General features: G+C 42.7%; 2 protein-coding genes across 8 annotated transcripts in view; both read right to left on the reverse strand.

Moving 5' to 3' along the window:
- Nucleotides 1-5,304: 5,304 nt before the first annotated feature.
- On the reverse strand, nt 5,305-7,890 carry si:ch211-202f5.3 (uncharacterized). Its single transcript, XM_064972416.1, has 2 exons — nt 7,562-7,890; nt 5,305-7,179 (listed from the first exon to the last, which is right to left on the reverse strand). The coding sequence occupies exon 2, from the start codon at nt 7,006-7,008 to the stop codon at nt 6,688-6,690; it is 321 nt and encodes a 106-aa protein (XP_064828488.1). The 5' UTR covers nt 7,009-7,179; nt 7,562-7,890; the 3' UTR covers nt 5,305-6,687.
- A 4,155-nt stretch (nt 7,891-12,045) lies between these two features.
- pisd (phosphatidylserine decarboxylase) overlaps nt 12,046-15,652 on the reverse strand; it is a 48,017-nt gene continuing 44,410 nt past the window's right edge. For all 7 annotated transcript variants that reach the window (XM_064972418.1, XM_064972419.1, XM_064972420.1 and 4 more), the window contains one exon: nt 12,046-15,108. In XM_064972418.1, the coding sequence (XP_064828490.1) occupies nt 14,884-15,108 (225 nt within the window). In that variant the 3' untranslated portion in view covers nt 12,046-14,883. The remainder of the gene's footprint in view (nt 15,109-15,652) is intronic.

The following is a 15,652-nucleotide window of genomic DNA, read 5'->3' on the forward strand; positions in this document are numbered from 1 at the left end:
TAAATAAATAAAAACCTACACTGAGAGATTTATACCAACGTTGGGTCAGCAAAGAGGAAATGTTCAACTATCTCATTAGTTAATCATTTACCCTTACAGACCACCCAATTTATTTATTTGCTTATTTGGATCCCCGTTAGCTTTTGCAGAAGCAGCAGCTACTCTTCCTGGGTTCCACAAAACAAAACAGAAAACATACGCAAGTAAGTGACTTCTTGGTCTCAGTAGCTAATAAGGCAGCACGAGCTTCTGTTTCTGTGAATTGCCAAAAATAAAACCCTGACAACCATTTCCCCTGTCACGTGAGGTTACTGGAGGCCGTATGTGGGAAGAACAGTCAACTGACTGGCCAAGACCAGTATGACCACCATTTCTTTCAAATAGGAAACCAGTTGAAATAAAATGCAGATTTGAAGCATCACAAGTCTTAACTGATCAGGGTGACCTGTGTTGAATCGAATGCAAATGTGAATCGTGACGTCATCTTGAGTTTTACCCCTGCCACAGAATTTGACTGTACAGTCAAGCCACTTCCGATTGGCTCCGGCATCACGGAGATTGATAACATGTCCTAGAGGCTGTGTGTGGGTCGCTCTACCAATTTGGTGCCTTTTGAGAAGTGTAACTTGGTAAAAACAACAACAACAAAAAAAAAACGTTTAATGTCACCTCATTTAAACCATCTGTCATAAAGAGCACATGGTCAACCTCATAAAAAACTAGTTTTCCCATTTCAAGTGGTATTTAATGGTTACCCAGAAGTGATTTGATATTGACCTTGTGAAGATACCATTGGACCTTTACAGCATCTCTAGCCTGTCTATCTATGGGTAAGAGGGTTGACTTGTTATGCTGGACCCAGTCTGTTTTCTCCCACAAAACAACAGAAAATAGCCCCCCCCCCCCCCAAAAGAGTAGAATCAGCTCACCTGCTTTTACACCAGTTGACTATTAGATTTTCAATGTTCGTTTTGAAAATAATATTTAAAAATGAATCGATTCACCATATTAAAATGAGAGTTCAGTTCGTGTAACTGGGTTGACTTTAAAATGAGGGACAGACATAAATGAAACACTAATCACAAATAATACTCTTCAGAAATGACTTTGTCAAAGCAACAAAATAACTCAAGCTTTACAATGATGTTGAAAATGTAAAACATTTCGGGGTTAAGTGGGTTAAAATCTTCCGAGAAGTCACAGATGGAGCACGGAGAGACATGTCTAAATGTTGAAAATCAGATTTATTGAATTCTCCATGTGGTCTATATTAATATAACAGATTTCAAAAATTCAATATTGGTGCACAGTTTCTACTTAAAATATCAAAGGGACGCAAAAGGCACTCATTTCGTGGAACTACCCAGTTACATTGACGGACATATCCTCTGCACTTTTACATTAAATGTTGGCAAATTTACATTTACATTTAAGTCATTTAGCAGACGCTCTTATCCAGAGCGACTTACAAATTGGAAAATGTTATCTTTCTGGGTTGTTGTATGTGTACAAGCAAAACAGACTTCCCTTACAGGGACAATAACATTGTATATTATTGTCTTGTTGTATGATTACTGTGAAATGAAGAGATCTATAATGTATGAGGTTGTGCAAGTTATGAGATGTACATTGCATTTGGTGGATGTTTTCTGGTGTGTTATTATTTTCTAGCTATGACCGAACTCTGTTTATACCGTCAACCATCTGTGGGAAGTAGAACAAATACACTTGCCGAACCCTTTTTCTCTCTCTCTCTCTCTGTGTTGCCATGGATACAAAAGGTTTTCACTAGCACTCAAAGAACCTATTAATCTTGGTGCCACTGATAGCTACAGTGCCTGATCTAACAGCATGTACACATAAACATAGAGGACACTGTGAGAGAAATTACATCTTATTATGCAAATTTCTATATCTTATTTACACATTGTCAGGACAGCTCTAGGTGGCCCGCAACCGACCAATGATTGGTGTCTTTGAGTCGACTAACTCTCAGATCATCCTTCACTGACTGGGCCCTGTTTACGCCTCCAAGGTGCTCCCTCACACAGGAATACGCACTCAGAGCCTACGTAACAGAGGCTTTTCTTAAAAACTCCACTTTACGTGTTTCACTCACCTCTTTCTTTGAAAAAGAAAAACTAAGTTTGAGATGTGGCATCCACTCGCCTCTCTGCCTCTCAGAACATGGGTGGGTCCATCTGCTCCGTTCCCAAAGTGTGGTCTCCCTGTGATCCCAAGTTTGAAGGATCCCTCGTCTACGATTTACCCAGGTCATCAGGAGTGTTCACCAAGTGAAGATTCACATCAAATTTAATCAAACTTTATTTGCCACATGCACCGAATACAACAAGTCTAGACTTTACCTTGAAATACTTACTTACAAACCCTCAACCAACAGTGCAGTTCAAGACGAAGTAGGCTAAAATAAAAAAGTTATAATAAAAAGTAACACAATAAGAATAACGAGGCTATATACAGGGGGCACCGGTACCGATATCCCCGTCGCCAAATGTGGTGGTTAATTTCTTTATTATCAAATGAGGAGAGACAAACTTATCACACAAGTCAGTTATACTTAAACTAAATATTTATTCACTTGTTAATAAGGGAGCAGGTCAATACAACACATGAAGTTAATCGATTGAGCGCTCTACGTTAATGATGGCTGGTCAACGAATTGAGAGGCCCGAGACAAAAGTACAAAGGTCTTTTATAGCCAAGATGCACCCCCTTCAGGCTACATGACAAACAAGCGATGTATGGAGTGGGTCACAAGGTTAAGATTAGTATGAAAGATACTGATAATTCACAGCAGACAGTATCTCATTGTGTAGAGACCAGGGTCTGGCCCTGGGGTCATCTCTCCCTGGTACCTTATAGAACAGAAACATTAACTCATGCTCTGGAATGCGGTATCACCCAAAGACATCGTAAATCTTCCAGAGGCCCATCCTCAGTAGAACACACACAGATGAGTGTTTTAACAACCCCTTATTCCGTTGCATAAAACAACCATTTGATGCAATAACAGCATTGTAACATCATCTTGTAATTTCTCTCACAACACTGGTGTAGCTAGCTCGTTGCAGCTGCAACATTTTCTCTCAGCCTCATGGCAAAATGTGTAGTTAGATTAGCAGGAAATGAGCTCTAAAACAGCAACATTTTCTCTCAGATGAATGGAAAAATAGGTTTCGCCTTGCGAAACTGTGCTACGCCACTGACAGAGAACAGAACATTCAATGTTGACCAGACTAAACGGCAGGGGCCTATGGGCAAAGAGCAGGTAGGACCAGTTATTCCAGTAAGTATCTTGGTGGAGAGACTTGTAAGGCATGTCATAGAAAACAGACACACCAGTGGCCTATCCGGTTCCACTAGCCGGGACCGGGATGTAGATACAGTCATATATAGTACATCCTACTCCAGAACACTTACGTGTTACTCAGGAATCACAACCTCTGATGGAATGTGTGAGTCGGATCAGGCACATTAATTGTTCTATGACACAAGCTTCCGAGCAATGCACTCAAACCTGTTATTGGTGCTCTGACAGCTCACTGAAATGAGTTGAGGACCATTAAGGACAGGAATGCATGCTTGTACTCCCACAGACACAGTAGTAAAATGGTCTGTGGCTAACAAATGGCATAGTTACTGGGTGAACGAAAATGGGGTAGTAACTTCATGAATTTAACAAGTTGTGTATTTCAGTATCCACATAAGTGCAGCATGACATAATGATCATAATTATAATCACCAATAGTGTGAATGAATGCCAGTGGAAGTGCTAGATTCATCTGTAGCTCATTTTGTCTGAGGAGCTGAAAAAAGTCAATGTTCACCCACTGCCTTTATTTACAAGTGTCTACCTGCACAGTGTCTACCTGCACAGTGTCTACCTACTATTATGAAAACATGAAGCCTCAACTTCCTGCTCTGAAAGCACAGGAAGTTCAACCTAGACTGGTTCTGTCGCTGCCGTCACCGTCCTGTGACTGTTACACCTCAACCTCGTCAGAAAGACGACCGGGGTAACCTTTAACCTATCGGTGTTTGACTGCATCACACACCGGCATGAAAAAGGCCAATATTTGGGTCAAACAATAATTCTATTGGGTCACCTGACCAGGAAAAGCTCTAAAAACTCCTATTAACAACAATACTAATGCAGTTATGTACACTGAACAAATATAGAAACACACCATGCAACAATTCCAAAGATGTTCCTGAGTTACATTTCATATGAGGAAATCAGTCAAATTAAATTAATTAATTAGGCCCTAATCTATGGATTTCACATGACTGGGAATACAGATATACATACATCTGTTGGTCACAGATACCTTAAAAAAAAGTAGGGGCTTGGATCAGAAAACCAGTCCGTATCTGGTGAGACCACCATTTGCCTAATGCTGCAGGACACATCTCCTTCGCATAAAGTTGATCAGACTGTTGACTGTGGCCTGTGGAATGTTGTCCCACTCCTCAACGGCCGCAAAGCTGCTGGATATTGGTGGAAACTGGACCACGCTGTCAAACACACCGATTCAGAGCATCCCAAACATTTTCAAATGGGTGACAGGCCATGGAAGAATGAGGACATATTCAGCTTCCTGGAATTGTGTACAGGTCCTTGCGACATGGCCGTGCATCATCATGCTGAAACATGAGGTGATGGCGGTAGATGATTGGCACGACAATGGGCCTCAGGATATCGTCATAGTTTCATCAGCTGTCCGGTTGGCTGGTCTCAGACCATCCCGCAGGTGAACAAGCCGGATGTGGAGGTCCTGAGCTGGAGTGGTTACATGTGGTCTGCGGTTGCGAGACCGGGTGGATGTACTGCCAAATTCTCTAAAACTACTTATGTTAGAGAAATTAACATGGCAACAGCTCTGGTGGATATTCCTGCAGTCAGCATGCCAATTGCACGCTCTATCAAAATGTGAGATATCTGTGGCATCTATGTTGTGTGACAAAACTGCACATTTTAGAGTGACCTATTACTGTTCCCAGCACAAGGTGCTCCTGTGTAATGATCATGCTGTTTAAATCAGCTTCTTGATATGCCACACCTGTCAAGTGGATGCATTATCTTGGCAAGGAGAAATGCTCACTAACAAGGATGTAAACATATTTGTGCACATTTTAGAGCAATGAGGAGGTTTTTGTGCATATGGAGCATTTCTGGGATCTTTTATTTCAGCTCATGGAACATGGGACCAACACTTTACATGTTGTGTTTATATTTCTGTTCAGTGTAGTTTATACCACAGTCCCAATTATCATTCGCATATGCTTTATTTAAAACATTTTATTCCACTTTATCATTATACAAACTCAATCATACATAGTGTCGACCTTTGCTAAACATTCTTTTAACTCTGGGTCCTAGTAACCTTTGCTGAGTAGTTGTAGTCCACTGCTGACTGGATAAACAAAAAACAGTTCATGCATTGAAGTTCTAACTCCTACACATGTCATGTAATCCTGTTGGGGGATTAGGGGCTTGAACTAAGAGGGGCTTTTATACATGAGACCAGTTCATGAGGTGACCCAAATAAGCTGTACAAGTTCACCCCCCAAAAAATTCTATCAAATTTCTAAAAACGAACAATGCAGAGTAGAGTTTCAGTAATAGTTTAACAAAGCTAAACTATGGGACGTACAGTGGTTGTGTGACTCATACAAACAAGACAGCATGAGCATGGCCATGTCGCATTTCAATTCTCATCCAGTCAGGCCTCGCTTTCAACTCTTTATGGTCAGGGGGGACAGTGAGGTACTGTTTACCACACACACAGAGCAAAATAATGGGTTTTGAGCTGGGGCTGCGGGGGCCTGTGGCCTGGTTTCCTGGGACCCAGTTGCACAAAGGCAGCATTGTAAACCAGCAGCAGCAGAGCGACCAGCCCAGCAGATGGATCAGCAGGACGGAGTGGTGTGTTATGGTGTGGTATGGGAAGACTGGACTCAGTAAAGGCCCATAGAAACGAACCCAGCCTCTGAGCTAGCTGCCCCTCCTCTAGATCCACCTCTCTGGTTCGGTCAGGTCTGTCCATGACAAATCAAAAAAGGCCGAGCATGTCATCTTTTGTGACGGGTTGGTTTGACAGAGGAAGTAAAAGGTTGTTGCATATTAATTCCTTGACATGTGCACTGTAGCATTTGTCTTACTCTCTACCACTCCCTGAACACTGGCTAGTTGCATCATCCACCCAAGTGGCCTTTTGTGACGTCATTCAAACACTGACAGATAAAACACATAAGGCATGAAGACATTAGGGTATAAATATTTAACAAAAAAACCCATAGCTAAATATAGCACAGTCTTGTCGACTAGAAGAAGGAAAAGCAAGCATACAAAGTCGTAAGTCAAAGGCTTATGTAAAACACTTCTATTTCAAAGGCAGATTCTGCCATAGTGGCTGTGAGTGCATCTTGCATCCAATCTCAAAAAGAATCCCTTTGGAAATTGCATAAAATTTAAATGATACTACTGATGAATCCTTCAAAACTATACGTTTCACCAATAATGGCTTTGGCTTTTAATCCAGCTGGTAACACCAGGTTCGACAGTGTCTTCCGACAGTGTCCCTTGCTTGTCTTAGTTCATGTACCCTGAACCTTTGTAGCCGGGTGTTGTTTGACGGTTTCCTGATCTGGGTGGAAGTTGCCAGTTCACTTCCTTCGGCAGCGCAGGCAGCAGGCCCGAGAGCGACCCACCTCCTCTTCCTTGTCTTCCTGCACTGTGTAGGAGGACTGGCCGTTGTAGCGCGAGGGGTTTGAGGCGTCACCATCCCCATCCTTGGTAATGCCTGAGGGGGCTTGCGACTCCCCATTGGGTTTGAAGGCACCGTACGGGTTGAGGGAAGAGTTACGGTTGTTGTAGGTACTTTCCAGGGCCATGGGGTTGATGATGATCGCGCTGTCCTCTGCAGAACGTAGCTTGGCCCGAGGGATGGTCACTTCTCCATAAGAGCTGCCCAGAGACAGATTCATGATGGCTGGTTAAAAGCGGCCGAGAGGACGAAACACAGGTAGATAGGGTCTGTGACTGTCAATGTCAGATCTCAGACACGGTATTGAGGCTCTTTTCTGAACATTAAGCTTTACTGTCACCAGTTGTTCTGGTTTCCTCTGGTGACTTGAACTGGCCTTCCAAGAATAGTCCTGTAAAAGACAGATTGAAAAAACAACTGTATAGTTATAAAGAGAATTCTGAAACTACAAAAGCTCTGGTTTTGTTCTGCTTGACATTTGAGAAATTTGGGGAGGAGGAGTATCACAGAATAAAATAAAAATCATTTTCAGTCCCTCTGCTTCATAATGTTCCGGTATATTCCTGATCCATACAAAGCTCACTGTAGCATCTTTCTCACGTGAGGGTTTATCCATTAACTCATCTTACTGCTAGAATTGTTCTATCCCATTCCCAAATCATTTTCATGATCCTATGTCACGTTGACACTGAAACGTCTTTTATACGGACCTTTTAACAAGCACCGATTGTAACAAGCACCGATTGTAACAAGCACCGATTGTTCACGCTTACCTCTTCAACTTGTGTAGTTCCGCAGCAGTCAAGTGTTGTATGACATCCAATGTCAATTCCCCAGGTCTTTAGATGGGTCATACAATCCAGTGAGCACTTAAAGGTGTAATGGTTGTTTCTTGAAGACTCTTCTAGGTGCACTTCCTCTGTGTCTCTTTACAGGAAAAAGGGAGCCGCACCTGTAGCGGTGTGTGTCAGAGTAAAGACTGAGATGGCCCACACACACACGCTCCGGTGAGGTAGAGTGCTGTTGGTGTACCTGGGAACCACCTGACCCCACCCCTATGAGAACAGAGCAGACGCCCGAAACCCTGAGAGGGTGTGGTGACGACTGGCAAGCCTCAGTCCTGGAATGTCATTCCTCCTGCTGCTCAACACAGGTGCATTTGTCACGGTGACCAGGTCACTCCTCTCCCTTTGTCTCTCACAGTATCTGTAGCCTGCTGATAAGTTACACCGCCCATTGAAATATAATGTAACTGGTAAATGAAGTGTGACCACTCAAAGCTATAATCGCACAGGTACAGTGTGTCATATTGACATGACCGTCTTGTTTGTTGTATTTGATACTTTTTGAGTTGCAGAGAGTGGTCTACAGAGACCACTCAAATTTAAACCATAATACTACAGGATTACTGACATAGCTACAGAACCTGTATGGGTTTTGTTGAATTTATGTTCAGTCCAGTGTTACATTTACCTGGTTCCATATGAAACACAATTCAAGTGGCTATTTATTCTGCTTTCACCCAGAAACTTTACATTTGTATGCTCAGCATGTTTGTGAAATGAGTCAAAGTGAACAAGCGCATGCAGACAAATGGACACACAAATGCAAACAAACACATGCACGCACGCACACAGTCTTGTATAACGAACCTTGTGGGGACACACAATTCAGTCCCATTCAAAATCCTATTTTCCCCTAACGCTAGCTCCTGACCCTAATTTTAACCTTCACCATAAATCTCTAGAAATAGTATTTGACCTTGTGGGGACTGACAAAATGTCCCCAGTTGGTCAAAAAAATGTTTTTCATTTACTAGTTTTGTGGGGACTTATGGTTCCCACAAGTATAGTTAAACACAACCACAGTCATTCTCTCACACACACGTCATGATTTTGTAAGATAACAATTCTATGGCCCTTTGTTTCCCTCAAGTGGTTTTACTGGTCAATGCGTTTCACTTTACAGCAACTAAGGTTTGGTACTTTTTTTGTACATTTATGCTATTGAATATATTAGTCTACATACAGTTGAAGTCAGAAGTTTCCATACACTTAGGTTGGAGTCATTAAAACTCGTTTTTCAACCACTCCACAAATTTATTGTTAACAAACTATAGTTTTGGCAAGTCAGTTAGGACATCTACTTTGTGCATGACAAGTAATTTTTCCAACAATTGTTTACAGACAAGATTGTTCCAGTGGGTCAGAAGTTTACATACACTGAATTGACTGTGCTTTTAAACAACTTGGAAAATTCTAGAACATGATGTCACGGCTTTAGAAGCTTCTGATAGGCTAATTGACATAATTTGAGTCAATTGGAGGTGTATCTGTGGATGTATTTCAAGGACTACCTTCAAATTCAGTGCCTCTTTGCTTGACATCATTGGAAAATCTAAAGAAATCAGCCAAGACCTCAGAAAAAACATTGCAGACCTCAACAACTCTGGTTCATCCTTGGGAGCAATTTCCAAACACTTGAAGGTACCACGTTCATCTGTACAAACAATAGTACGCAAGTATAAACACCATGGGACCACGCAGCCGTCATACCGCTCAGGAAGGAGACGCGTTCTGTCTCCTAGAAATGAACGTACTTTGGTGCGAAAAGTGCAAATCAATCCCAGAACAACAGCAAAGGACCTTGGGAAGATGCTGGAAGAAACGGGTACAAAAGTATCTATATCCACAGTTAAACGAGTCCTATATTGACATAACCTGAAAGGCTGCTCAGCAAGGAAGAAGCCACTTCTCCAAAACCACCATAAAAAAAGCCAGACTATGGTTGGCAACTGCACATGGGGACAAAGATCATGCTTTTTGGAGAAATGCCCTCTGGTCTGATGAAAAAAAATAGAACTGTTTGGCCATAATGACCATCTGTTTGGAGGAAAAAGGGGGAGGCTTACAACCCGAAGAACATCATCCCAACCGTGAAGCACGGGGTGGCGGCATCATGTGGGGGTGCTTTTCTGCATTGGGGACTGGTGCATTTCACAAAATAGATGGCATCATGAGCTGGAAAATTGTGGATATATTGCAGCAATATCTCAAGACATCAGACAGAAAGCTAAAGCTTGGTCGCAAATGGTCTTTCAAATGGACAATGACCCCAAGCACACTTCTGAAGTTGTGGCAAAATGGCTTAAGGACAACAGTCAAGGTATTGGAGTGGCCATCACAAAGCCCAGATCTCAATCCTATAGAAAATTTGTGGGCAGAACTGAAAAAGTGTGTGTGAGCAAGGTCTACAAACCTGACTCAGTTACACCAGCTCTGTCAGGATGAATGGGCCAAAATTCATCCAACTTATTGTGGGAAGCTTGTGGAAGGCTACCCGTTTGACCCAAGTTGAACAATTTAAAGGCAATGCTACCAAATACTAATTGAGTGCATGTAAACTTCTGACCCACAGGGTCATTGATGAAAGAAATAAAAGCTGAAATATATCTCTACTATTATTCTGACATTTCACATTCTTAAAATAAAGTGGTGATCCTAACTGACCTAAGATAGGGAATTTTTACTTGGATTAACTGTCAGTAATTGTGAAACACTGAGTTGAAATGTATTTGGTTAAGGTGTATGTAAACTTCAGACTTCAACTCTATATTTCAGTTTTTCACTTTCAGAATTAGCCTCAATTCTGGGAGATACACTGCAAGTATGTGGACACCTGCTCGTTGAACATCTCATTCCAAAATCATGGGCATTAATATGGAGTTGGTCTCCCCCTTTGCTGCATTAACAGTCTCCAATTTTCTGGGACGGCTTTCCAGTAGATGTTGGAACATGGCTGCGGGGACTTGCTTCCATTCAGCCACAAGAGCATTAGTGGGGCGGCAGTTTAGCCTAGTGGCTAGAGCGTTGGACTAGTAACCGAAAGGTTGCAAGTTCGAATCCCCGAGCTGACATGGTACAAATCTGTCGTTCTGCCCCTGAACAGGCAGTTAACCCACTGTTCCTAGGCCGTCATTGAAAATAAGAATTTGTTCTTAACTGACTTGCCTAGTAAAATAAAAAAAGTGAGGTTGGGCACTGATTTTCGGCGATTAGGCTTGGCTCTCAGTAGGCGTTCCAATTCATCTAAAAGGTGTTCAATGGGGTTGAGGTCAGGGATCTGTGCAGGCCAGTCAAGTTTTTCCACACCAATCTTGACAAACCATTTCTGTAAGGACCTCACTTTGTGCACAGGGGCAAAGTCATGCTGAAACAGGAAATGGCCTTCCACAAAGTTGGAAGAACAGAATCGTATAGAATGTAATTGTCTGCTGTAGCATTACAATTTCCCTTCACTGGAACTAAGGGGCCTAACCTGAAACATGAAAAACCTGCCCCAGACCATTATTCCTCCTCCACCAAACTTTACAGTTGGCCCTATGAATTTGTGCAGGTTGGGTTCTCCTGGAATCCGCCAAACCCAGATTCGTCTGTCGGACTGCCAGATGAAGCGTGATTGATCACTCCAGAGAACGCGTTTCCACTGCTCCAGCGGTGGCGAGCTTCACACCACTCCAGCCGACACTTGATCTTAGGCTTATGCTCGGCCATGGAAACCCATTTCATGAAGATCCTGACAAACAGTTTCTTTACGTGCTACAGCACTTTGCGTTCCCGTTCTGTGAGCTTGTGTGGCCTACCACTTCACAGCTGAGCAGTTGTTGATCCTAGATGTTTCTGCTTCACAATAACAGCCCTTGAAGTTGACCAGGGCAGCTCTAGCAGGGCAGAAATTTGAAGAACAGACTTGTTGGAAAGGTGCGATCCTATGACGGTGCAATGTTGAAATTCACTGAGCTATTCAGTAAGGCCATTCTACTGCCAATGTTTGTCTAAAGGAAATTGCATGGCTGTGTGCTCGATTATGTGTGGCTGAAAATAGACGAAGCTACTCATTTGAAGGACTTGAACCGTGTGTTTTTACACTTGGTTACTTTTAGCAAGTTTGTGAACTTTTTTTGTGCAGTGTGTGTGACCTCTCCAAAGGAACTCAGATCCCTCAAAAGAGCAGCCGAAGGGAATCGAACTGAGACCATCTTGAGGTGATCGGAGTTCAGCTTGCTTGAATTCTGGTTCCCTTTATTAGCGCAATGTGAACAAAGCTCCCAATGTTCTCGTCATTATTCCCGCACCATACACTAGACTACTGCAACACCGTTTCCCCTGACATAAACCCTCACATTGGTGCCACAGAGAAGATATGCAGGTTCACGGAGAAAACGTGTGAGCTTTGGGATATTGATTAGCAATTGATGCACAGAAATTAAAATGTTTTTAATTCAGATTATTTTTTTGCAATATGTGATCTATAGGCTAAGAGTTTCCTAGGCAGTTTATTCAATTGTGGGATTTGAATAGTGTGAGAAGAAAACATTGGGTAAGAATCATATCGTAGCGCTAGAATTGACTTTCTAGCCTACACTGGGGCGTACAACTTTCAATTACATCACTTAATCTGCAGTTACTCTGCTATTTATTATTTTACCAATATTATTTACATGTTAACAGTATCTTATTACAATTATTAGGTGTCTCACATTTTAGGTAAATGCAATCAATTAGCTTCCAAACTGTAAGTATCAAGTTGTCCAATAATGCAATCTGATGGAATGGCTCATCTTGCACTTTGTAAAAACCCAGAGTGCATTGAGTAAATATTGGAAAAATATCCATCAACATTAGGATAGGAGAATTTGATCCTAAATCTGTGGTTTAGGGTAACTTCTATCTCAAGCTAATTTACATAGCAGACCATTGCTCCCATGAACCAATGTCCTTTGGGACATTTTCCCGTGTGCTCCAATCAAATCACTCATCTAACATTAACATTGAGCAGGGCTCCAGAGATCAACACCAATCCTATAATGTGTGACGTACATATTTTCTTGTCAAACATTTCTTTTTTTTTTAAGAATACGGCAAAATTTATTAGACATGTTTTCCTGCATCTAAAAAAAACAACGTGAGATTAAAGTCTATGCAGTGTTGAATGAGTCACATGATTTAAGTATATTACAATGTACATATAAAAACAAGTGTGCAGCAGGCAGTGACCCTGGCGTTTGGTTTCTGTATGCAACACTATTTGTGGAATGACGACGTAGCTAAGGGGTTTGTCACCGGCATCTCCCCGGTCCATCACGTCTGTGACCACCGCTCGGCGTACGCTAGATGTCAGAATTCCTTGACCGAAGGGTCAGAGTCAGAAGAGGCCGCGACCCCCCTCAAAACAGACTAATAGTTCAGCAGCAGAAACACAAAAAGCACCATGAAGTCTACATTTGTTCAAAGCAATTTTTTTGTGTGTGAATACATCGAAAAACAACCCCAAAAAAACACGTAGTATTTTTGGCACTACTAGAAAATCTAAAACAAACACAGGAAAAAGAAAGCTTTAAATAGCTCAGCCCTGGGTATCTGAAGGGTGTCACAATCATTAGTATTGATATCAGCACAAGTTTTAGTCTTAAAAAAAGGTTTAGCCCAACTTATTTGAATATTATCACTGGCAGATAACTTCCAGTTTAACAATTTATTCCAATTCAACTGAACATAAGACAAAACGTAAGTTACCAGTACCAGCTTGCACATTCTCTCCCATGATCCTACCACCAGTGCTGCACTTCGGCATGGGTTTGTTTTGTAATGATGGTCAGAAGGCTGTATACCAGCACAGAATTAAAATGGCTCCATTCAGAGGAATACATCAGAATTTAGTCCATTGATGAATTGGGTTAGATTAACACACGTCATCGTAAATCATCGTCACAGAAATCACTGAAGTCATCATCACATGTTAATGTCTACTCTAAAAATGTGACACACCCCTTCTAGCAGTCATTTACGGTTAGGGTTACAGGAGAAATAATTGGCAGCAGGCAGCGCAACCTCTAATGATGATGAATAATGCATGGCTGTGATGGCAGAGGTCGTACACCATGGGCTTAATACAACAGGGAAGTTTTCATTAGGGCACACCGTAGCAAACATTTTTTTTCTCTTCATCACACTGAAAATAAGAGGTTCCTATTGGACCAAGTCCAGGTACTCCTGGCTGGTTTCAGACAGTTTACTTCCTGCAGGTGCCTAATGAATACAACCCAGACACATTTGACTGGGAGGAATCGTGCCAGTCTTTACCTACATGACAGGAAGGGGGATGAGTCCACATAATCACCCCAACACAAGTACCTTCTCTGGGGATGACAGAAGAGGGAGAGCCAGCAGCGCGGACGGAGAGTGTATGAGAGACAGAAGGAGAGGCGGAAGGCGTTCAGTATCAGAGTGAAGGAGGGAGGGAAAGAGAAGGAGGGTAGCTCTGTATATAGTCTCTGGTACATTCCTTCTTCGTGGTGTGTTTACTGTAGGTGTGTATACTATATAGGGAAGCCTGCCCACATGATAGTGGCTTAGTGTGGCAGGGGTTACCTGTGTGTTTGTGGATGTGTCTCGCTGCTCGCTAGCCTAGTCCCAGATCTGTTTGTGACGTATGGCCAACAGACAAAGGGAGTTGGGCTCCACGGCACTAAGCAGATGTTTAAAATCAGTGCTGCTCGCTAGCTTAGTCCCAGATCTGTTTGTGACGTATGGCCAACAGACAAAGGGAGTTGGGCTCCACGGCACTAAGCGGATGTTTAAAATCAGTGCTGCTCCTCAGAGGAACTCTCCATTGACGAGGAGACCCCTGACAAAAGGCAATATGGGTCAAATGTATCAAAATAAAATAAGCTAATAAAATTTAATGTGTTATGTTATTCTTACGGAACTAAAAAGTAACTAATTGCTGTAAACCATCTTGCTTTTGCTGGTCATAATCAATTGTCAAAACAAGTAAATGGTTATTTGAAACTAGTCGCTGGAACAGACCCCCTTGTTAGTGAAGCAAGAGTTTTTGCTGTGAGTCAGTCAGTGCATCGTGTGGTAGCTGAACACCTCTCAATGTACAGTACATGTACTGAATGTCAGTGTATGAACGAGTGTGGGCGCACGCAAATCCACTTGGATCTGTACAAGCACGTTAGCGTGTCCATCAGTTTCTTATCGTTTCGTCCGTTTCCCCCAGAAAGCGTCTCTCTCGGTTCAGCCATCTTGGCTCACATAGTCCCCAGGGGCTCTCCGTAGCGGATCTTCTGGCCGGCCTTCAGGTTGAAGGTGAAGTCGTGCGGAGCCTCGAAGAGCAGGACGATGGTGGAGCCCAGGTTGAACTCTCCCAGGTGCTCCCCTTTCCTCATGCTCACGCCCTCCTGGTTGTTGTTAGACAAGTAGCTGAAGTCGTTGTATGAGCCTTTGCTGTAGCGCGGGCTGTTGGTCCGAAGCTCCTGGGGGGGACAAGTGGGGCCAGTTTAGTAAATATATAATAATGATCATATATTGGTTATAGAGCATAGCTTTATACCCCCACATAAACTCAGTGTCCATCCATGTGATATGGACAAAAAAAATAAATAAATGGGGAATTGGAGGACAATAGCTGAATTGGACTAATTCCCATTAGACAATAAGCAGCGCAGCTGAATGAGGTCATATCCTCCTGTTGTGTCGACTACGCCCAGGTGGAAACAGCTTGCATCGCTGGCCCCCTCACTCATCTCCCCATAGTCTTTCTCGCCTCCTTTATCCTTTAATTGACAAGGAAAACTGTAGGGCCTAATCTCATGACAACTGAATCTGGAATCCTATGACTGGGACCCAAAAACAAAGGAGTATTTCCTGGTCAGGTCACAGTGTCACATGTTGAGGAGAAACTCCTGTATCCATCTACTTCAGATGAAAACAGGAGACAGCAGGCTGCGCCAGCGAGCAGAACGTCCCCTTATTGGTCTGCTCTCTGACTGACCCAGGGAGGCAGCAGGCTGCGTCAGC

The sequence above is a fragment of the Oncorhynchus masou genome, chromosome 8, assembly GCF_036934945.1.
Source record: "Oncorhynchus masou masou isolate Uvic2021 chromosome 8, UVic_Omas_1.1, whole genome shotgun sequence".
Taxonomy (NCBI): Eukaryota; Metazoa; Chordata; class Actinopteri; order Salmoniformes; family Salmonidae; genus Oncorhynchus; species Oncorhynchus masou.